Consider the following 22,144-nt stretch of genomic DNA (forward strand, 5'->3'; position numbering starts at 1 on the left):
AACCCCGAGGATTCATCTGCAATGTATCAATCATTCATTCACCAAAGCCCTCTAAAAGAAGGCCGGCGGATCCTCAGCGAGAAGAACGCCAACGCGTGTCTCTCGCCCGCACGCTCACCCACCAAACAAGCGCTCCTCCACGCTCCGTCTCCGTCCCCGAAGAAACTCCTGCCTTCACCTTTATTCGCCCCCTCGTTCATTGCTCAGAAACGCTCTATTGGTCAGGTGCATGAGGAGGATGCGAGTTCTTTGCCAGTGCCTGGCCATGGCCAGCGCGTCGATCATGGCCCCGACGCGATGAACATAGATGTCCCCGAACAAACAACGCAGCCAGCCAAATCCACATCAGAGGAACAAGTAGACCCAGCAATAACATTACCGCGAGCCGTCCCATCAGACCCCGAAACGCGAAAACAATTCATACAAGAGGTTCGTGCATAACCCTAACTCCGCAAACAAACAATGACCCATACTAACAAACCGCAGAAAGCAATCCTGCTCCGCAGCAGACTGCAAAACGCCATGCGACGCGTCCGAGATCACCAAATCGACCGTCGCGTATCAGAGCTCGAAGAACACAGTCGGAAATACCCTCGCCTTTCAGCATCAGTCACCAGCAAACCTTCCGATACCGGAGTTGGGTTGCAACAACATTTAGAGCAGAAGTACGGGCCAGATGGAAATGAGGACGATGACGAGCCAATGCTATCGACGCCGCGAGCACGGATGCCAAGGGATGAGCAGGAGCAAAGGGAGATCATCCACATAAGCGATGAAGACGACGAGACGACACCTACCCAGAAGAACCAGCACATAGCGACAAACGTGGACACGGCGCCGTCGTTGCAGATGGTTTTGAGCAGCCCTACATACAACTCAACCACGCAAACCGGCCGATTCGATGATGATCGGCCAGTTGCGCGGGAAGCCACTATCGCGACGTCGCCTTCTTCGTCGGTGCGAGGTGAGCGTCGCGGGGATGGTGATGCGGTAGACGGGTTATTAAAGCTGATGTCGACGCCGACCGCGGGCTCGAGCCAAGCGCAGCCGCGGGCTACGGGCGCGAGCGCATGAGTACGTACCTCTTGGAGTTTTGGGTGTAAAATAGACATGAGCTTTGGGTGGAAATCTGGTGTTTGGAGTAGTATGTAGATCAGGTTGCGATATTGGCACTGCAGTGATATGACCTTGATATAAATGGCATGTCCGCAAGGACTACTTTGGTTGATTATGATGACGCTGTCTTGTCTATATCTACACATCACAGTAATGACACCCTAGGTAGCAAGTCTACCTACCTAACCTTCTTCAACTTATTCCTCTTGCGTCCCAAAATATCCCTCCCCTCATCAATATCCACCATGGCCTCCCTCTTCGCCGCCCCAACCTCCTTCAACAACGTGCCCTTCGCGACACGAGCCTCAAGATTCACCCCCTCCTCCTCAAACTCCACCATCTTCCGTCCGACCCGCTCCTCAATCGCAAGCACAAGCTGTACATCACGCTGTCCAACCAGCGTAACCGCCTCACCCGAGCGCCCCGCACGCGCCGTTCGTCCAACACGGTGCACATAGTCGTCTGGGTTTCGCGGTACCTCGTAATTCACAACCAGATTCACGGACGGGATATCAAGACCACGGGATGCGACGTCCGTGGCGACGAGAACGCGCGCCGCACTGGCGCGGAAGCGTGCGAGATTCGAGTTTCGCTCGCTTTGTGGGAGGTTTGAGTGTAGGGATGTGACTCTGTGGCCGAGCGAGCGGAGGAGACGTTCGAGGAGGTCAGCGGATTTGGTGGTGTTTGTGAAGACGATTGCATTTTTGGATGCGTTGTTTTCGGTGGAGAGGAGGGCGTGCAGGAAGGCTTCGCGGTGGGTGAGGGGGACCTGGACGTATGATGTTTTTAGGGTTGGCGGGACGGTATCTTTTGCTTCGGTGGAGATCTCCGTGACGAAGATGGGTGGTTTGCCGGAGGACTGGGGCATGGATTTCAGGGCGCGTACTTCGGGGGTCAGGGTTGCGGTGAAGAGGAGAGTCTGACGCTGGGAGGAGGGAGGGAGGGAAGAGAGGCAGGTTTCGACGTCTGGTAGCATGCTTCCTGGCCCAGGGGAGAGGAGGCGGTCTGCTTCGTCGAGAACGACCATGCGCACGCGCTTGAGGCCTGCTACTGTGTCGGCGCCGGAAGTGTTTATGTGGTCTGCTAGACGGCCGGGTGTGGCTACGACGACGTGGGGTCGCCGCGCGAGCTCCAGGGCCTGCGAGCGCATGTCTGTACCGCCGGTGATGAGGACGGGCTTCATGCTCTGGGGGGCGGAGATGGCCTTGATTTGTTCAAAGATTTGCAGCGCAAGTTCACTACGGGATTAGCCTCCCAATTTATCACCATCTTCTGGGAAAAAAACATACCGAGTCGGCGTCAGAATCACCGCAAAAATCCCAAACGGGTCCTCCGCCCACTTTTGCAGAATCGGGACTGAGAAGGCAATTGTCTTTCCGGAACCCGTTCGACTCCCACCAATACAGTCCCTCCCCTTCAGAATCTCCGGAATACAAGCCCGCTGAATAGCAGTCGGCTTGCGCACCGCCATCGTCGTCAACGAGCCGATCAACCAAGGCGCAACATTCAGCGCCTTGAACGATGACTCCTCGGCATTGAGACCGATTTCCAGCGCATCCTTAATCAATACAGGGTTTTCGTCGTCTTTCCCGCTGGATGCTGCACTGGTTGTTGTGGACTTTTTCTTAATTCGTGAAAGCGTGGGAAGTGGTAGCGGTGCGGGTGCTGCGGTGTAGGAGTCGTTTGAAGACTCAGAGAGGCGGCGGCGCTTGGGGGCGCGCGTTTGGTCTAGCGCAATACCGCCGTCAGCGGAGGCATCGGATGATACTGAGGATTCCCTCGATAGGGACTCTGCGGGGGATGAGGGCGCCATGTTGACTTGGTTGTTGCTGAATTTCTCCAAATTTCGCGGCAGAAAAAAGTTGTCGGTGACTGGTTGATATCTACACGTGACCCTTATCTATACCAGCATAATTTAAAGGTATATGCATAAGTCGATTTATGCAGTATATAGGTCGAGGCAGCTATATTTCAGTATATACTCGCAAGTCCCAAGTCATCAACCAGCTGAATCATCGATTAAGCATTACCATGGCTCCCCATATTCCTCCTCTGCCTGGCTTGATGCTCATAGGTACCCATTTCAATATCGTTCCCAGCCCCAGTATGTGTCAACCCAAACCCCTCAGGGAGCAGTACCCCCTCACCAGAACGCTGAGCAGTCTCCTCTGTGGTAGGTGTGTGCCCATAGACTCCACCCACACTCTCCATGGTAAATGGACTGGCAGTCGGCCCATCCAAAGCCGAGAGCTCCTCCTGCGTAAACCAGCGGGGCAACAAAAACGAGCGGACGGGGATCAAGAACAGAATAATGACAGGGAACCCAATGGCAGCAATAGTCTGCGTAATAGCAAATGTACCACCGAAACCGATCAGTTCGAGTATAACAAAGGCCCAGATGGCGCGGCGGCGTTTGAGGCCCTTGAGCGGGTCAGACCGGGGCGTGAGATCGCGGTCTTGCGCGAGGAAGATCAGCTTCTGTGTGATGCCGTTTCCTTGCAAAGCTTGGACGCCCATGACGAAGAAAAGGCCAGCCATAACGCCTTGAGGGATGAGATGCAGGACGATCAAGAGCGGGCCGGACATGGTGCCTAGAGTTAGAAGACCCTGCGCGAGGTTGCTGACTCGTTGCTCGACGACGTGATCGGTTATGCGGATTGTTTTGCCCTTGTTTGTGTCTTCTTCGTCGGCTACATTGCGGGTGACGCAGAGGGCCGCGGTGTGGAAGGGTGCTTGGGGAATGAGGCCATTGGGAAATGGGATGCCTAGGATTCCGGCAACGAATGTGGTCAGACCTAGCAGCCAGAGATCCCAATGGAAACCGGCTGGTTTGCGGAGAGGAAACTCGGTTCCTTGCGCAATAAGCGATGACACTGCCCTTGTTAGTCTGGCCCTAAAGATTATGAGGTCAACTTACCATTGTGATCAAAGTAGAACAGAATAGTAAGAAGGAGAGCAAACGGGATTGCGAGGAAGATATCCCCAACATCGAGATTCCAGAAATGTACAAGCCAACCACGATCAGCCGTGGGGAAGAATGCCTTGGACGTAGGCAGTGTCGCAACCTCGACGCTCCTCATGTGGCCGATGTGGACAAAACCGGTGAAAAAAACAATAGTCAACGGCGTGCCATAGTCCTCCAAGAACTTGCGAACATATCTCTGGAACAGACTGCTGTTGCCGAGCTCTCCACAGATCCATGCAGCCATGAGGACCAGCAGTGCCACCATGATACTCAGGTACGCAGACGTTTCCCCAGCAAATCCCCACTGTCTTGTGAGGACCTGGATTCCTTTCTGGAGATAGATAAACGCAACGTAGAAACCGAAAATGTCACATGAGAAGCGAGTGACATAGGTCAAGGCGTTGCAAGAATTCGTGATGGCGAGTATCCAATGCATAATAAGTGACCATCTGGGGATGTCAATACCCGGCTTTGGAACAAACGAAACATATGGTCAAACTCACATTCCAATCCAGCACATAAACTCGAGATAAGGAGTCCCACGCGGCGCAATAATGTCATACACGGTATAGTTGAAGACAGTAATCGGACCAGTAACCCCAACAATAACCAATGGCTGAGCAGCAAAAAGCGAAAAGACAAAGGACCCCAGGACCGAAGCCAGAAGAACCTCATTGACGCCGTAACTTTGATGCGTCTTCTCAAACATGTCAAGCGAGAAGGCCAGAGCTGGCAGGATGCTGCGCAGGTACAGTAGTTAGCACCAATGGTAGGGTAGGATAGGGTCGGCGGGGGTAGGGCAGGATGGGATATGGACAATCATACTTCGCAAAATACATGTAAACCGTAGCAGGGACAACGCGATAATCCCACGCATCAGCCCAATCACTCCAATAGTACGGAGCCCTGCGCTTCACATCGTCAATCATACCGCGGAAGAGCCGAATGCGCCACCACTTCGGTTCTGCGCTCGGGTTCGCTTCTTGCGCATGCTCATGAGCGTGCGGAGTCCGAGTCTGAGATTGAGCCTGACTCTGCTCCCCTGTGAAATGAGCAGGGGCAGGGCTTTCGCCCTCAGCATGCGCCATCCCAGCCCCAGTCCCAGCTGTAGTCGAGGACCGGCGAGGCTGGGAGAAGAGCTTCGACGGCGACCGCCAGGATCGTCGCTGGGAATTGGAATGGGAGGATGCTGGTGGAGAGGACGGGGAGTGGAAATTGGGCCCTGGGAAGTGTAGGGGCCCGTGGGACGAAGATGCACTGCTGGGGGGATCCATGTTGGCGTGGCGGGATGTTGAGTGTGCAGACTACAGAGTGCAGCTGTGGTGTAACTCTGTAAGTATGCGGATGCTGGTTTAGTTTGCGGAGTTGATGGGGATGGATAGCCGAGGAATATGCCCTGGCCGAGCACTGAGTATTGAGAGAAACAACTCGCGGTCTGAAGAAGTAGAGAAGAGAAGAGAAAGAAAGACCCGCTAAATAAGATATAGAACGGCTAGTATATAAAAGGCTAAAAACACTGCAGGGAATCCGATCATCCGAAGAAAGAGTTTGGAGAAAGTAAGAACATGACGGCCTGAGGCATTTTACTCCACGTCTCCAGCTACGACTTTCGATGAGCACGGGTTGGCGTCATTATTTGCATTGCTAAATCTGCATAGGATGCGGGCTGGATGCTCCGTACACAAACTGTTTGTCTCTTGCACACCGGTACGAGGATATGCCATTCATCATTCGGTGGTCAGACAAACGGGCTTGCAGATAATGATCCCGCATTCGCGAGGGCCAAGAAGACATTGCAGTTCATCTACTGGGATACATGGACAACTCATTAGAACAATGGAAATCAATTTGATTGGGTTAGTACAATACGTTAGTAGAAGCTAAAGCTACAGAATAGCAGATTAGACTAAAAATCCCTTCCCCGAAGAAGATAGATAAAGGCGTTCCTTCGTTGTTTTGGCGAATGAGCCTGCTCCCTTACCATTTTGCAGCAACTAAAATCAAATTACCAGACAACGGAATTATTGAAATCAAGCGCCGGGTGGAGGAGGAGGCGGGGGCTGGTCACTTGGAGGCGGAGGAGGAGGTCCCTCACCAGGAGGAGGCGGGGGTGGACTGCCGCTGGCGCCATAGTACATCGAGGACATCCCAGGCGGGGGTGGAGGAGCTCCCAGGCCAGGAGGAGCAGGAGGAGCGCCCATTCCAGGTGCAAGGGGAGGATACGCAGGATAACCATATCCATAAGCAGCCTGACCAGGTGCAGGGGGCGCGGCCTGTTGCCAGGGAGCGGGGGCTGCAGCTCCAGGGGCAGCAGCGTAAGCGCCAGCTCCATAACCGTAGTCGTTGCCACCACGGCCTTGATTTGCCCATGGTGCGGCACCACCGTTGTCGTTGGATCCGTAGTCGTCGCGGCGGTTGTCGCGGCCCCGTTGCTGCCAGGGAGCAATGTCGCTGGGAGGAGGGGCACGTTGCCAGGGCTTGTAATCGCGGTCGTCGTAACCATCGGGGCCGCCCTCGATGCGGCGGACCGGCTGGCCATCAGGTCCAGCAGCACCACCAGACAACTCGTTCATAAGTTGCTAAAAGGTGTTAGAATATATCTCACAGAAAAGGTACGAGGGTGAACATACCTCCATCTCTCGGTCGACAGCATCACCACCGCCAATAGCCCTGGGCCCTCGGCCGGCGGGGTTGAAGCCACCGTTGCGCCAATCGCTGCCTCTCTGGCGGTCAGGACAATCACGAGCCATATGCCCAGCGTTGCCACAGACGCGACAGATGATGTTGGCAGTAAAGTTGCGCTGCTCGGGACAGTCGTACTTGCGATGACCAATTTGACCACCTGTGCATGTTAGCGAGATTCAATTTAGGAAAAGAGAAAAGAGGAGTGTACTCACAGTTCTGGCAAGCCTGGTTCTCATCATCACGAAGGGTACCGTTGAGTGCAGCCAGTTCTCGAAGTTGGTTCCTCTTGAGCTCGTTCTGGCCTTCAGGAATAGAGGCAGCCTATTTCTGTTAGTCAATCTATCCTGGTATAGAGTATGGCATGCTTACAGTCTCAATAACGTTGTGCACCAGCTTCTTTGCTTTGTTAACCTTCTCCTCAGTGTCTGCCATGATCAAACAATGGAGATCTTCTTCCTGGTTGCTAGCGTGAGCGGCGTCAGATCGGCCCTTTCCTTCCTTGACGGAGCCTTTGCCACGGATAGCAATTTTTGCACCGGACTCGGTCTCCATCTTCTTCAAGGTGTTTCCACGAGGACCTATGAGTAAGCCAACTGTAAAAGGTAGCAAGAGCTAAGTGTTAGTTGGGTCTGTTTTTCTTTTATAGTTTCTTGATGATGAGAGCAACATTAAGCAGCAAAGCAAGGGTTAGCAAGAAGCGAGCCGAAAAAGCATCGCTGAAGAGCAGCGATGTCTTGATCGTGAGCTCGACTCGAGCAGAGAGTGAATGCAGAACGGTTAGGAGTTAGAGGGTTAGTTATCATACTGAAGTTAATCTCTGGATAGTCATTGACTGGCACATAGACCTTCTCCTGGGTCTTAGTAGGGCGCCTGTAGTCAGAGGGCGGGTGATAATTAGGAATGGTCTTCATCGCCTTTTCCACTAGTTTATGACGCTCATCCTCGAGGCGCTTGCGGTAGCGGTATTCCCTAGTGTTTACACGTCTTCCAAAGTTATCGTACTGCGGCGGGGGAGAAGGGGACCTATTTTGGCGAAAATTAGTATGGGAATAGGACTAAAAAGAGGGAGAAACCGACCTGTCGCCATCCGCGGGGACGACATCGTTGATCCTCAGCTTTTGACTAATCTCCTCAATACGCAAATGAAGAGTATACGCCTCGAGCTGTTCCGTGGTGAAGTTGGCCATGATCATGGTGGGCAAGCCCATCAGACCAGCGGCCTTGTTCTCCTGAGCATCGCCCCAGCGGTTGCGCTTCTTGCGTCGCTTCACGCCATCGACTGGAGGTTCAGCTGCAGATGACTTGTCAGAATAACCCAGAGTGAGAAGTGCGGAAAGAGGAAGACGTACCTCGGACAGGACTTCTACCACGATTGTCCCCGGGAGCGGACGCAGGAGTCGCGGTGCGACTGTCTTCCTCCTCACCACCGAACCGCCTCTTTCCCAGAGGGATGTTGTTCGATCCCGTAATACCTTGGTTGCGCCACGACATCTTCCTGTACTGGAGAAGATGATGGGTGTGAGTTGTTTGATAAGTGTACAAAGGATCGGGATGGTAAAGCAAAGAAATGTCGCGGAAGTGGCAAGGAGCCTGTCACGTGAGATCTAGTGTGCCTGACTCAGCATTTATGCCCGGGCAGATTGTAGGGCGGGGATGAGGGGATATCAGAAAGACTCTAGGTAAGTTACGCAATTACCTGAGTTCAAATTGGCTTCATTAAATACCTTGATACCAAGCTCACTGACTACAACTTAGTGCTTAATGGCCCGTCAGCAAGCCAGCCGCAGAATCGACACACGACACACGGCATACTAACTATTTGGCCGCATCACTCTTCATCCCCTCCTGCACCCAAGCCCTGGCCTTCGCAGCCTCCTCCTCAGACTTCTTCTTATCCTTCAGCAAATCCTTGATGGTATGCGGGCTAGGCACATGCCTGCCCTTCTCAACGCCCTCCCTGGCAGCCAGTTTCTCCTCCCAAGCCTTCAGGTGCGGGAACTCCTCGATATCAACGCCGGCCCACCCCGCAGCAGCAACCCACCCCCAGTGCGAGATATCAGCGATAGTGATATGGTCGCCGACAAGGTATCCCGACTTCGAAGACTCCAGGTGTTTATCGAGCACGCTGTAGAGGCGCCTCGTCTCGTTGACGTACCGGTTCACACCGTACTCGATGCGCTCGGGCGCGTATCGAGAAAAGTGGTTCGCTTGTCCCTGCATGGGGCCGACGCCCGCGTTCTGGAAGTACAGCCAGCTGATTGTCTCGTAGTACTCGCGGGTTCCTTTGGGGTAGGAGATCTTGAAGTCTTTGTCGTATTGCTCGGCGAGGTAGGTGAGGATGCTGCCCGATTCGAAGAGTCGGATCTTCTGGCCGTCTGTGAAGGTGTCTGTGAGGGCGGGGATGCGGCCATTGGGGTTTATTTCGAGGAACCAGCTGGTGCTTGTTAGTTTGGAGTATTGGTGGGAGGGATCGTAGGGGAGAAACATACGGCTCCTTCTGGACGTTCTTGCTAATGTCAATCTTTTCGACCTTGTATGGGAGGCTGTGGCATAGTTAGCATCAGCTTATATGCTCAGCATAAAGGTAAGTAAAGCAGACGTACCCCAATTCCTCCAGGGCAATAGAGATCTTGATCCCATTTGGAGTTTGGGCAGTGTACAGTGTGATATCAGGGCTAGACATGATGGAAGGTGTAGTAGAGAAGAGCCGACGGTACGGTAGAGATGATGTTGGAGGTAATGGGAATGACTGGGGTTGTTTGCAAAGATTGCGGAGACTGGAGCTGAAGCTGGACTGGAAGAAGCAGCCTTTATATAGCCTAAGAGCAGGCACTACCCCGCTCATTATCTTGACGAATTCAAGCTCTATTATTAATGGTGGTGGTGCAAGAATCGCCCAGTGCCGGGCATTTGTATGCACACGGGCCCGGTGATGATGACATTACTCCCTTCGGCCTCCGCAGCCCCACTGTCGGAGATGATTTCTAAGCTTCGACGGTGAGCTTCCATAACTATCCGATAAACCGTTGCGCCTACAGTAGGATGGCCTATTCAACCGCATAGCGCTGGAACGGGCGCATTTCGAACTGGATAGATAATCAGACATGGGTATGCCCTGGCCAACTCGCATGAGATTGGTAAGCCGAAAGAAAGCCGTAGACTGAAGAACGAAGCAGAACAGAAGAGAAGTCATGGACAAGACTGAAATTAGAATATCTACAACGAAAGTGTATGAGGTCGACTCTCATCTACCCCAGATGTGTCTGATAGATGAACTCCCAAGCGCCTAAGAAACCAGAATCTTCATGAACGAAACCGAAAAGTCTGATTTGAAACCTTTCATAGACTAGCCATTGATAGTCTTCGACTCCTTATCAACTTCCCCATAGCCGTATCTAGGTAGACAAACTACCACGTGAAACTCTCCTCGATGAAATCAATCTGTGTCTTGTCTTGTCGGCTTCGGCAGGCGCGGCGAACATCGTCACTCAGACTGCCATTGCCGCAAACCAACGCACCCAGAGCGCCAACCTGGTTCTCAACCTCCATGCCAATGAGTGTGTCAATGTTCGGTCGCCCAGGGAACATTTGCACCGTAGAGCTAGGACTCTGGATTTCCTTTGTGTTGCGCGGCCGCGTGATGAATAGCTGGATCCGCAGAACCTCCCGGCGGCGAGGCATGGCCAGAATGCTGGTCATCCAAGGCCTAATCCACTCTAGGTGCTCTGGGGACTGGATGATCCAGATAAGAGTAACGCGGCGTGCAGCCACAGTTCCGTCCGCATATCCCTTGACGAGATGGCGGCAGAAAGGCACCAAGTGCGTGATGCCGACGCCTCCAGCGAACAAAAGGACTGAACCGTACGAGTCCATCGAGTGGATGCTGCCGTATGGTCCCTCGGCGAAAGCTGTCAGGGAGACTCGGCAATCGACGGCGTTCACAGCGCGCTGGAAGAGCTTGTCGGTAAAGCCGGTTCGGCGGCGAACGAGCAATGAGACTGTTGTCGTTTGGGGGCCGTATGCATCCCGGCTGCTCACGGGGAGGCTCTTCTCGTCACTCATGGCGTCCTCCGTGTCGCTCCATCCAATCGAGAAGGGGTGGGACGTCCACCATCCGATCGCGGGGATGTACAGGTACATGTGCTGGCCGGGCTCGAACGTCCATGGACGCGACAGCTTGAGAGTGATTCGCATGGCGTCACCGGGCAGGGCCTCCACCACTGCAGTTGTAGTGCGTCCCCCAATGTTGCGGTACACGATAATTGCAAGACGTGCAAACCTTTCCAACGCCCAGAGAATAATCGCCGCAAGGAGGAAGTTCTGAGCATTTCGGCCATCCAAGTGGATCCAAAGGTAAGCAAACGAGAGGGCCGCAAAGGCAATATGGAGGTGGAGGAATGTCTCGTAAAAGGCGTGTCGGATCGCCGAGGGGGAGTGCACCAGAAGGGCAACAAAGGCACAGGTACCCTGAGAATGTCAGTAAGATCCGACTGGCAGGGAGGAACCAACTTACAATCAACCCACTGAGCAAAAACTCACTCTCTCCAAACAGCTGCCCGACACCACTCCAGCCCACTATTGATAATTAGCAATGACACAATACATAACCATCCAAGGCAAAACATACTCTTTTGAGCTTTTGGGATAGCCCAGGCAAAGGTATGAGCAAGCGCTTGGCAGATTACAATCCTAGCGAGCCAGCGGTGGATCAGGTTGAACGTGTCGTAAGGCACCTGAAGCAGCGTAATAAGAGGGTTGTTGCGGCCCGCCAAAAGAATGAGCGGGATCAAGTTGACAGTTGCCATGATGCCTGTACGGCTGAGGATGATGCCCGACACGGACTCTGGTTCTGATTTGTAGGGCACAGTGACAAAGCAGAGGGTGATGTTCATGGCAATAATGCCAACAATAATGAACGTGTGGAAACGGCTGGGCAATGTGCCCATGTTAACAGCACGCGACAGCTGGAACTCCCTGTTGTGCCGGTTCCGGAAGAGCGGAGCGTAGACAATGTGCTTCTTGATCCTAGCAAGGGTCTTGTGGGCCGGCACAAAATAGTTCTGGCGCTCGTTGCTGAAGCTTGCCAGCCGCCGCATGTGGGCGGCGATGCGAAACCACATCTTCCAGATATACATGGATGCTGCGAAGCAGCCAAGGGCCAGCAAGGAGTACCGAGCGTAATCATCATTCAGCATCCCCCAGAACGGGTTCTCATCGCCATGACGGCGTTCGAGATCTGCTGCTAAAGAGTGTCCGACCAGGGACATGAAAAGAAGTGTAGAAGCCATGGTTGTCGACCGAGATATCAAATGGGAGTTCTTATGGCAAAACAACAGACACGGGTTGAGGATGAGGCGGAAGAGACCAGCTCTGAACAGCGAAATATCCCCAAGAGAGCGTAACTATCCAAGCAAGAGTATTCACCAGCCAACACAGCAGACGTCACTGCAGTTGTAAAGAGCGAACGGAGGAGATAGTAGAAAGGGATAACAATGCGGTTGTGAGTGAACGTGCAGGTCACAAAGAGACCGAGACCATGGATCTGAGACCGAACCAGAAACCAAGCAGTTGTATTGTAATTCAGACCGAGGGTAGTTGTAGGTCTGAAGTTTTCCTCTCCTTTCTGGTGGACTCCTCTTTACAAGGTTCCTCTATCGACCTCCTGAATAGCGATCGTCGGTGTTGATGGGCAACAAAAAGAATGTGGGCAAAAGGGCAGCAGTGAACCAGTCACTCCAGGCTTCAGAACTGAATAATTCGTCAATGACGGCCAGACGCAGAGAGGAAAAAAAGGGAGAGAGAAAAATCGAGGCCAAGCTGCCAGTGATAGATTGCATATAATAACTGACGAGGCGAAGCTGGGCCCTGCTTGACGGTCTTGACCCCTCGATCCAGCCGCCAGTCGCGGAGACCCACGATATGGTGCGACTTGGCGGCAATCTACCACGGCCATCTGAGTGGTAGCGAAGACCTGTCCAGATTAACTCTGGAGAACGCCGAGCAGCAAATCATGGCAGCGAGCATTATTGGATCCGCAGTTTGTAGGCGAGATGCAGGAGTTGAGTGGCTGGACGATGAAACAGCTTGGCGGAGCGCTGGCCACTCGGGACGGCCGACCTGGACTGTGCCTGACGCTCAACAGGAACTGACACTCACAGTTGATATGACAGATCCTGCTTCTCAAGTTCAAGTTTCAAATCTTGCTCGTCATGTCGTAATCATTCCTGCAGGCGTTTGCTCAGAGGTGGCACGGTTGGCCTCAATTTCAAGCATGATAGCGAACAAAGGCAGGATTCTATTCCTGTCCCACGATAAAACAACCGGCCGAGTCAGGCTTCATCTACTGCCAACACCGGACCAGGCTCCATCAGAGTATATTAATATGCCACTCGGGAAATATATTAACTACGGGTCGGCAGCGGGCAGCTGCCCAAGGAGTCGAGCCTTGACGATTCTCCGAGATAAAAGCATGTGGCGGTTTGACTTTGCACTTCTCAAACACCCACTACTGCGGGTGACATGCGAACTCCATCACATTATTTGCTGCGCCAGAGGCGGCGAAGCGTAACGCCGTGGCCTGAAGGTATCAGCGATCGAGACTCGAGAATCAGAGACTTCATAGATTAAACAGCAAACAGGACTACTCCGTACATGGGGAAGTAAACAAATCCAACCAATAATAAACAGCAAAGTAATGATGAAATCCCAGGGTATCACGCAGAACCAGACCGAATCCTTCCAAGACTCCTCCAAAGCAAGCAATAAACTAAATCCAAAGTGCAACAGATAAACAAACTGGCCAAGCGCCTAGAGAAAGCTAAGCTCATCGTCGCTGTCGTCTTCCGAACATGGGATTGTCGTCCTCAGACTCGTTCGCGTAAACCGCGCTGGAGCTGACTGCCTTCTCCGGAAAAGCCTAGGGCTTTTCCTGGGTATAATAGTTGAATAACGGGCGCGGCGCTTCATTGGCCGAATATGATTTCTAGATGTCGCAATGTGATCTGATGACGGGCTCTTGTTGACAACGACGACCTCCAATGCTGGACAGCCTGGAACTGGCCCCGCGGGGACGTTTCTCGCCATTGAATTCCCCTGACCCACCGAATTCTTTTGCAACGCGCCCCTGAGCCCGGTCCTCGTCCGGGCGGCTACTGGAACGTGCGTTGTGACAGATGAAGCTTGATATGACGAAGAGTCGAGTCTGTTGGCCGAATCGCCATCTTCACCCACTACTCGCTCCACAGATCGCGTGTTGTAAGTCTTCTTGAACGGCCGGGGGCTTGAACCTTGATTTGCACTTGGCCTTTTTCTTGAGACGGATGGCGATGATGATGTAACACTCGAAATGCTCTTCTCCGGGCTCGATTCCGCGGCCGAAATATTCGTCGAGCGTGCACTAAGTCGCGGCCGCCCTCTCCTTCTCACTTGAGGCTCCACGACGGGAACGCTCACTGGCTTTTCCGATGACGAAGTTGTGTTACTTGAGACGCTCTTTTCCGAGAAAACTGAGCTCGCGCGGGAGCCATTCGTCAAAGGTGCAGTGCGCCGCGGTCGCCCTCTCCTCCTCATCTGTGGCTTTGCGGCAAGAGCGAAGGTTGATTCCTCATAATCATCACTTGAGACGCTTTCCTCCGAACTCATCGAGCTCGCGCGGGAACTACTCGCCGAGCGTGCAACAAGTCGCGGTCGTCCTCTTCTTCTCACTCGCGGCTTTGTGGCAGCAGGCACCTGCGGTTGAGGGGATGGCGCAGACGATGTCACACTTGAAACGTTCTCCTCCGAGCAAATAGAGCTGGCCGAGGAACTATCTGTCGAGCAAGCAATCACCCGTGGTCGACCCCGCTTCCTAACTTGAGCCCTTGCGGGAACAGCAGTGGTGACAGCTCGGGATCGGGCCGCTGGAGTCCTTGCCACCCACTCGCCAATGCTATCTTCCCACCTATATAAGCTTGCGTATAATTGGCTAGAGGAGGGCGACTGTTGAGAGGCTTCGCCCTCTTGAGACGAAGCAACCGTCTCTTGGATTTCAACGGCCCAAGTGTGGTCATCGGGATCCAGGCTCCTCTCCGCCAGTTCCATGGCGGTCTCTGTAGCGACCTTGCCCAACAGCAGAGCAACCCCTGTGGCGCTGGTCAACTGAGCAAGCTGCGAGACCTTAGCTCGGATTTCCCTAGGAGTACGGGCAGGGCCTTGTTCCTGTGTGTGTCCAGAAAGGTGAAACACCTGCGACACAAGTCTTGCCAGCTCCTTGACCACTTCTTGCCGTGGGGCTAGCGCCTTGAAGAATGACTCGATATTGCGTCTCGAAACATATTCAGAGTGATATATGATATCAGGAGTTACGCTCTTGCCGCAGTGTAGTGTGCAATCTGCCAACAGCGCATAGCTACGTCGTAAAGGGTGGAATGTAGGTTGTTCCAAGTCGACGGCCACCGGCTCATTGCCAATCGCTCGTTGAACGGTAAACGCCAGGTCACTGACCATCTCTCGCGTTTTCAACCCTGCAGAATTCTCAACAGAATCAGGCACCTGTGACCGTGCGATGCACATTCCACAGAGAGCCGTGAAGAGGCTAGAAATGAGATTGCTGAGTGCATCTTGGATAGGAATAGGACAGGAACTTGAGACTCCTGTCGTTCCGGCTGTGCGAGTCTCTCGAGGTCGCACTGGGCGGAGCGCTTGGTTGTGGTCCCCCTTTGCCTCCCTTGACCCCGTTGCCGAATAGATGCCGGCCGACGAGAGAATCACAGCCTCAATCAATTGCCTCGCAGCAGCGTAGCCGCGATCTTCGGTTGATACCGACTTGATTGCTTTGTCCACGCATTTCTTCCATAATGTGGTGACCATCCATTCGGGCGGAATGGCGCCACGCGTTAGGAGTCTAGTCAGCTGTTGAAAGACATAAACATGTCGGGTCGGATGTCGTAGATAATAAAGCCCCAGTAAGCGAATGGAGTCTCGCTGGCCGGGTGGTCGTGGAGGATCGAATGCGGACGGGTGATGGTACGTATCGATACTTGCGAGCAGTTTTGTTTCCAAGGCTTCGAAAGCGTCTAGCTCTTGATGCTTCAAACACTCTTCAAGCAATCGACAGGCCGCGATCGATGTTATCCATCGGTTCTCTATCATGCCTGAAACTAGATAGATCCCTTGTGCACGCACAGCTTCTCGAAGTGGTTGCCACCCAAGCTCACCGGGTGCATAAGAGGCCTCCAACTCAGTGAAATACGCGTCGCACATATCCACATCACAGTCCTCATCTAACTCATCCTGTATCCGCTGTTCATTGGCGATGAATTCCGGGAGGCGACGCACAGCCATCGACAATAACGATCGAGCTCCTCGCTGAGCACCGTCAACTTGCGGCGCAACCCGGGTATTCCCCAAAAACTTCAAAAAGATGCGATCCAATAAATGTGCAATATCCACAAGCCCTGGATCTCCAGATTGATCCAAAACCTCCTTCCATGACCCTTGATATGGCCGGAAAGCAGAATGATTCGTTCGTCCAGTTTTTCGATGCTCCGCCGAACTTCCCACGCCATTGTCCGCCAGATGGTTCTGAAAAAGCTGCATCCTTAGCGATGGCGAAGCCTCCACCAAGGGACTGCCGCGAAGTTTCCCCGTAATCAACGGCGTCGCGATTTCAATTGCTCCAGGAAGCGTCTTCGGTACCTCGGGACTTCGAATCAACAGTCGACTGCGCCTCCGCGGCCCTGCCGCTGCCCCTCGTCCCCGGCTGGAATAATTATGTCTTATCCTCCGCTTGTCCATGGGCTTCCCGGGTATCCATGCGGGATCATTCGGTTCTTCGTCGTCGTCCGGGTAACTGCATCCGCGCTCGGTCCCTTGAGTTTTGGTCGGCAGACGCGTCCGTTGTTCGACATCAGGCACGGCATCGGTCCTCTCCTTCGCTTTAGAAATCAGTACACTTGTGACGATTTCATGATGCTTTTCTAATCGATGGTATATAGACGTCAATGGGCGCAACATGCGATTTGCCCATTTTGCGGTCGGTCGGATGTCCTCCATGTTGCGCCGGTATGTCGATGTTTCGTAATATCTTCGCGTGTTAACATTGAATAGCAGGTTATGTCGTGTAAAGTAAGCTGTTCATGCCTATCTCTGAAACTCATAAACCGTCCATCTCATGCTTCAATTGCGCTTGCGACAGGCCCCTAGTATATGCGGGATACCTAGAATCACCAACTTCAAAAACGCAGACAGGGCGATAAAAAGACCAAAATAACCTCTGCACAAGATACAATGCAGTCAAGAAGCCAATATTGGCATAAGATACATGTGAAGGAAGAGGTGAGGGGGAAGAACAAAGAGAGGCCGAAAATGTAAACATGGACGGGAGGATAAGAGGCGTCGGAAACGGCATCGCGGCTGATGACTCAGCTAGGTACCTCAGCAAATCGACATCATACCAGTAACTGTCCATTTACCAAGTCCGGACTTTTGAAATGCTATGTATGCAGATTGTAGGTCATCAATGCATGAGTTAGTTGTAGTCATATATAATATACAGAAGCAGAACACCAGTATAGCACGCAAATCGCCCGTCCTTGCCTGCTATGCACTGCCCACAATGAACAATCCATGCCGAATAAAACCCAAAACCAGATAGAAAGAGTAGAGATTTCTACAAGATATGGAAACAGGTCAAATAGAAATATATCCAAGAATTCCGCTCACCCAACGCATGAGCCGATAAAAACAATGGGCTGGAGAAAAGTATGTGGCCGTCAAGATGGGAGGTTTTAAAACCAACAATTTTGTTTTACCCGAACAGAATATGAAATTAAGCGGAGGATTTCTTTCCACGAAGCTTAGGGTTGCTGGCGGCAGCACGCTTCTTCTGCTTGGTCCTCGATGAAGAGTTGGTGTCCCCGCCTTCGATGAACTTCAACAGCTCATCGATGTTCCTCGAGTCCATGCCAGATCTAGAGGCCTGGCTAGGGGCAGAGACGTCCGCTGCAGACTGGCCAACCTGAGGTTGGATTTGTGTGCCAAGTGTCCGGGTGCCCATGTTGATACGACGCAGGCGGCGGGCCTGAATGTCTTTAGCGTGCTTAGCGATGGAGACAGCGTTCTGTGTGAGCTGCTCAAGCCAGGTCTCTGCCTCCTTGGTGTTGCGGTCCTCGGGACCGAGCTGGCTGAGGAAGATGTTGTACGCATCGCGCATTTTGCCAACAGCAGCCTTGGAGTCTTGGTCAAGGGCCAACGCTTGGGCGAGCTGGAACAGGATCGTCGCGGTGTTGATGGACTGCTTTCCAAAGAGGGACTCACAGACCGACAGGGAAGCCTCGAACCATTTTCTAGAGTCGGTGTACTGCTTCAAGTGCTGGAGCATCACCGCAGCGTTGTTCATGGTGGTGATGGAATCAGGGTGGTTGGCACCGAAGATGATCTTCCACAGGTCCATGGCGTGCTTGATGTACGCAAGCGCAACCTTGGTGTTTCCGGAAGCGTGCTCGAAGAGACTGAGGTTGAGGTAGCTCAAGATGGTGTCGGCGGAGTCCACACCAAGAGTGCGTTCGGTGACAATGACTGCCTTGCGAGCCAGCTCAACAGCGGCGTCCTTCTCGTCCGTTTGGTAGTAGAGCATAGACAGCTGGTGGTACAGCTTGGCAACCTCGGGGTGGAGGATACCGTAGATCTGCTCATGCAGAGACAGGGACTCGAGGATGAGTTCCTGGCCAAGCTGCTTCTGGTTCTGCATGAGGGAGATGCGTCCAGCTTCCAAAGCCTCCTCGGCAAGCGAGCTCCGTGGAGAGGCATCCTTGACCAATGGGACGATGTTGACAATGTCGTCGGGGGTAAAAGTGACAGTCGCCTTCTCGACAGCAGCGGCACGAGCCGGGGAGCCAGAGTCGCCGTTCTTGTTCTTCTTCTTCCCCTTCTTGCTGCCCTCGTCCTGTCCAGCGCCGTTAACACCGTTGGTAACAGGCAGGAGCTTCTTAAGACCCTCAGCCTGTGCCTTGGTAAAAGCAAAGTCACGAGCACCAAGCTGGAGACCAAGCTTGACAGCGACATCACGAAGCAGCTGCAAGTGGCGCAAAGAGTTAAACCACTGGGACTCCAAAGTGAAGCGGTACCTCAGGGTAACCTGCTTCTCGATCTCTGCCCGGAGAGCTTCGGGAGAGATCTTCTCGAAAGAGAAGTCGCCCTCGGGGTAAATCTCGCGGAGAGAAGAATCGATCTCAGCACGGGGTGCCGCATTGACATCAGCACCGAGGAGACAGTTCAGAAGGTGGGCAACGCAAGAAGCAGTAAATGGCGCAGGAACATTGCGAAGGTGCTTGTTGGCGATGTGCTTGAAGGCACGCGCAACCATCTCCTGGACCAACAGAGTGGAGAGCGCCTCGAGGCGAGAACCCTTCTCCTTGGCCAAGTTGGCCAACTTACCCAGGTAGCGAATGTTGATACCACGCTTGTGCAACAGCTGGCTAAGAGACTGGCCGTCCATAGGGAAGCCCACGTCACCATCGTGCAGGTCCTGGATCAACTCTGGCATAACCTTAGACCGCAGGAAGTCGCAGGCATCACGGACCTCCTTCTCGTCCTGAGCCCACTGCTGCTTCTCCTCATCGGTTTGAGGAACCTGGCCGCTGAAAACGTCAGGGTTGAGTGCAAGGGAGAATCCAGAGATGTCGACACGCTCCTGATCCAGAGCCTCCTCGGACTTCTCTTCAGATCCCTCTTCCTTACCCTCCTCCTTGGACTCGGTAGCTTCAGAAGACTTTTCCTTCTCAGAAGCCTCCTCAGCCTTGGCGCTACGACGGCGCTCGACTTCGGTCTTGACATACTGGCTCATCTTGGCCCTCCAGTAAGACTCAACCAACTCCAATCGCAGAACCGACATGCGGTGAGGGTAGGCATCGCTGCCCTCTTCCTCGTTCCATTCCACATCGAGCGGAGTGACGCGGTAAAGATCAAGAACGTACTTGCGGCCGTCCGTACCGAGAAGACCCTTTGTCTCCACACTGCCCTCCAGATCGTGGCGCTGGTTATCCTTGTCCCACACGGCGTGCTTCTTGATCCTGAGAGCCTTGGAAAGCTTCTCAAAGACAGAGACAAAATCGGGGTGGGTAGCGACGACATCCTTGCCCTCAACACCGCCGTAGTCGATTTGATGCTCGCCTGGTTCGCGCTGCTTGAAGATACCAGGAACGATACTCTGTCCCACAATGCGCTTGCCCATGTAGTCAACCACGATGGTTCCAGGGGTGAACAGGCCGTTGATGTCAAGCTGGTTGACAGCCTTGATGCCCAGAACATCCTTGCCGACGGCCACACGCGCAGCTTCATCGCCGCCTTCGGAGGCAAATGTACCAACGCCATCAGCACCGAAGGAGTAGAAGATGTTGTTGTACACGAAGATCTGGGCGTCCTGGGCTTCGGTGGGGTTGAGAGGAGCAACTTCTCCCCGCGCAACTAGGACAGCGCCGCGGGCAGCAGCCTCGTTGTAATCAGCAAAGAGTTTGGATGTGAGTCGCTCGCGGAAGACACGGTCTTGAACAGTCTCGCGGGGCAGTTCCTTGGTGGTTTGAAACTCTTCATTCCAGTCTCGCAATGTCTCAGCGTTGTCAACACCAGAAATGAGATAGTTTTCCTGAGACCGTGTGATATCGGGCTGGTGAGCGTTGACGTTGGAAGTCGGAGGCGCGACGAGCCATGGGCTGCAAGGAATAGAGTTCTGGAAGGGGAACGTAGTCAAGAGGTCCTTCTCGTTGTTCGATTCCTGCAGTTCCTTAAAAGCGGATTCGAATGAAGGAGAGAGCTGGGAGATCAAGTTGAGAAGCGAATGCGCGCTGCCCTTCTTAGGGACGGTCTTGGGGAAGGGGTCGAACTTGCTGTTAGAGCACTTGTTGACGAAGAATCCAGAAACGTGGGAGGTGACCTGGAACTGCTCCCCCTCGTTGGTAGTCACCTGGAGGTAGAGCAAGTGTCCCTTCTGGCGGAGGTGATAAGGCGGCGGGTTCCAAGGAGATAGGGAGATGGACTTGACAGTCTTGGGGGCGGGTGCTTCCGACCTGGGAAGAATGGTCTTCAGTGAAGAAGAACCAGAGATCTCATACTTGGCGAGCGAGTGCTCCTTTTCTGATTTCTCACCGCCAACCTGAGCAGCAATTGAGTCATGCAGGGACAGACCAGCATTGACACCGTTGAGGGTGTCGACCCGATCTCCGGCAGCTCCAAGCAACTCCCGCAGGCGAACAACGTGCATACGGGCATCCTTCTCAGTGTAAGGATCCTCCACCAGGACGATCTCAGAGTCGGCCTGCAGACCGGGAACCTCGGACAGCTCGACAAAATCGTTGATGCGGTCTCCGTTGAACTCGAGATGGAAGCAGGTGTATTGGAATGTGCCGGGCAGCTCGACGATGGATTGACGGACATCCTGGACTTGTTCTTGGCTGGAAACCTAAGACGAGATATGTGTTAGAGAAGTTCACGCGTCCACTTGCCCATTGCGTAATACGCACCATCACCTGGATCTTGTAGGGTTCATGAGGAAGCTTCACAGAGATCTGGAAGAGGCCTTTAAAAATCATCTGTCAGACATATTTGCAGGCTGATAATGGACAAAATCAAAGGTAAGCGTACCGCCAGCGCCATCGTCCTCCTGGACACCCTCCTGGTCATTTCCGTTGGTGAATTGCTCTGGAGATTCTGCTAATAGATGAGCTTGATGTTCCCTGTCTCCCATTGGCAACAAACCTTTTGAGTGCTCCATCTCACCATTGGTCTGTGCCATGTTTAATGATTATTGAAGCCGAAGCTTGAGCTCAGGTTCGAGGACAAGAACAATTGAGGCTGTCGGTGACCGTGTGGGTAAAGCTCCGGAGAACGGAGAAACGAAAAAAAATTCGATGAAGTATAGCGAGAACGATGTGTATAGAATAAGGGGGATTAAAAGAATAATATACAGAGGAGAAGGGCAATTGAGTCAAGCAACCACCCTGTATCCAAGCAAATGCATCAAACAAACCCCAGAGTATGAAGAAGTGAAGACAGCGAAAGCCGGATTGACGCTGGAGAGAAAATTTCGCGGATGCGGTCCCGGGCCTCCCTCGGAAGTCCTCGGGGCGGTGGAATCTGTCCCCACAAAACGTCCCATAGCATCATGTTGCGCCAGTAGTTTTTATTCTTCTACATCTCGTTCGACATCGAACGAAACCGACCGATGTCCTGTGGAACTGTATTCGCTGGCGTTGAGCATGGGGTTACGCTTTTGCCTACACGCTTATCCCGCGACAATGACATACAATACTGTGGGCATAGTTCGGATTCGGCGGAGCTCAATCGCGGCTGCCATTCCGTACAGAAGTTTGAAGTACAACGTGGTTTCACTGTTTTGCATAAAAA

The 22,144-nt window shown here is 53.2% G+C and overlaps 8 protein-coding genes across 8 annotated transcripts; 1 reads left to right on the top strand and 7 right to left on the bottom strand.

Annotated features, from left to right (window-relative positions):
* Nucleotides 1-21: 21 nt before the first annotated feature.
* DSM5745_02982 (uncharacterized protein) lies at nucleotides 22-1,074 on the top strand (the record flags this gene model as incomplete). Its single annotated transcript, XM_026744998.1, has 2 exons — nucleotides 22-429; nucleotides 487-1,074. The coding sequence occupies 2 exons, from the start codon at nucleotides 22-24 to the stop codon at nucleotides 1,072-1,074; spliced, it is 996 nt and encodes a 331-aa protein (XP_026605864.1).
* Nucleotides 1,075-1,294: 220 nt separating this feature from the next.
* Nucleotides 1,295-2,929, bottom strand: dbp8 (ATP-dependent RNA helicase DBP8; the record flags this gene model as incomplete). The annotated part of the gene is made up of 2 exons (XM_026744999.1): nucleotides 1,295-2,354; nucleotides 2,406-2,929. The coding sequence occupies 2 exons, from the start codon at nucleotides 2,927-2,929 to the stop codon at nucleotides 1,295-1,297; spliced, it is 1,584 nt and encodes a 527-aa protein (XP_026605865.1).
* A 206-nt stretch (nucleotides 2,930-3,135) lies between these two features.
* DSM5745_02984 (anion exchange family protein) lies at nucleotides 3,136-5,355 on the bottom strand (the record flags this gene model as incomplete). Its single annotated transcript, XM_026745000.1, has 4 exons — nucleotides 3,136-3,989; nucleotides 4,034-4,530; nucleotides 4,585-4,821; nucleotides 4,907-5,355. The coding sequence occupies 4 exons, from the start codon at nucleotides 5,353-5,355 to the stop codon at nucleotides 3,136-3,138; spliced, it is 2,037 nt and encodes a 678-aa protein (XP_026605866.1).
* A 756-nt stretch (nucleotides 5,356-6,111) lies between these two features.
* bbp (putative zinc knuckle transcription factor/splicing factor MSL5/ZFM1) lies at nucleotides 6,112-8,257 on the bottom strand (the record flags this gene model as incomplete). Its single annotated transcript, XM_026745001.1, has 7 exons — nucleotides 6,112-6,660; nucleotides 6,712-6,923; nucleotides 6,979-7,087; nucleotides 7,136-7,344; nucleotides 7,572-7,789; nucleotides 7,844-8,057; nucleotides 8,116-8,257. The coding sequence occupies 7 exons, from the start codon at nucleotides 8,255-8,257 to the stop codon at nucleotides 6,112-6,114; spliced, it is 1,653 nt and encodes a 550-aa protein (XP_026605867.1).
* Nucleotides 8,258-8,581: 324 nt separating this feature from the next.
* On the bottom strand, nucleotides 8,582-9,449 carry DSM5745_02986 (glutathione S-transferase family protein; the record flags this gene model as incomplete). Its single annotated transcript, XM_026745002.1, has 3 exons — nucleotides 8,582-9,200; nucleotides 9,256-9,309; nucleotides 9,370-9,449. 3 exons carry the CDS (start codon nucleotides 9,447-9,449, stop codon nucleotides 8,582-8,584), a joined length of 753 nt encoding a protein of 250 aa, XP_026605868.1.
* Nucleotides 9,450-10,174: 725 nt separating this feature from the next.
* On the bottom strand, nucleotides 10,175-12,054 carry DSM5745_02987 (ferric reductase family protein; the record flags this gene model as incomplete). The annotated part of the gene is made up of 3 exons (XM_026745003.1): nucleotides 10,175-11,233; nucleotides 11,280-11,341; nucleotides 11,394-12,054. 3 exons carry the CDS (start codon nucleotides 12,052-12,054, stop codon nucleotides 10,175-10,177), a joined length of 1,782 nt encoding a protein of 593 aa, XP_026605869.1.
* A 1,519-nt stretch (nucleotides 12,055-13,573) lies between these two features.
* Nucleotides 13,574-16,798, bottom strand: DSM5745_02988 (uncharacterized protein; the record flags this gene model as incomplete). The annotated part of the gene is made up of 1 exon (XM_026745004.1): nucleotides 13,574-16,798. One exon carries the CDS (start codon nucleotides 16,796-16,798, stop codon nucleotides 13,574-13,576), a length of 3,225 nt encoding a protein of 1,074 aa, XP_026605870.1.
* Nucleotides 16,799-17,573: 775 nt separating this feature from the next.
* On the bottom strand, nucleotides 17,574-21,533 carry DSM5745_02989 (translation initiation factor 3 subunit CLU1; the record flags this gene model as incomplete). The annotated part of the gene is made up of 3 exons (XM_026745005.1): nucleotides 17,574-21,200; nucleotides 21,262-21,317; nucleotides 21,383-21,533. 3 exons carry the CDS (start codon nucleotides 21,531-21,533, stop codon nucleotides 17,574-17,576), a joined length of 3,834 nt encoding a protein of 1,277 aa, XP_026605871.1.
* Between the last annotated feature and the right edge of the window lie 611 nt (nucleotides 21,534-22,144).

The sequence above is a fragment of the Aspergillus mulundensis genome (genome assembly GCF_003369625.1).
Source record: "Aspergillus mulundensis strain DSM 5745 chromosome Unknown scaffold_2, whole genome shotgun sequence".
Classification (NCBI taxonomy): Eukaryota; Fungi; Ascomycota; class Eurotiomycetes; order Eurotiales; family Aspergillaceae; genus Aspergillus; species Aspergillus mulundensis.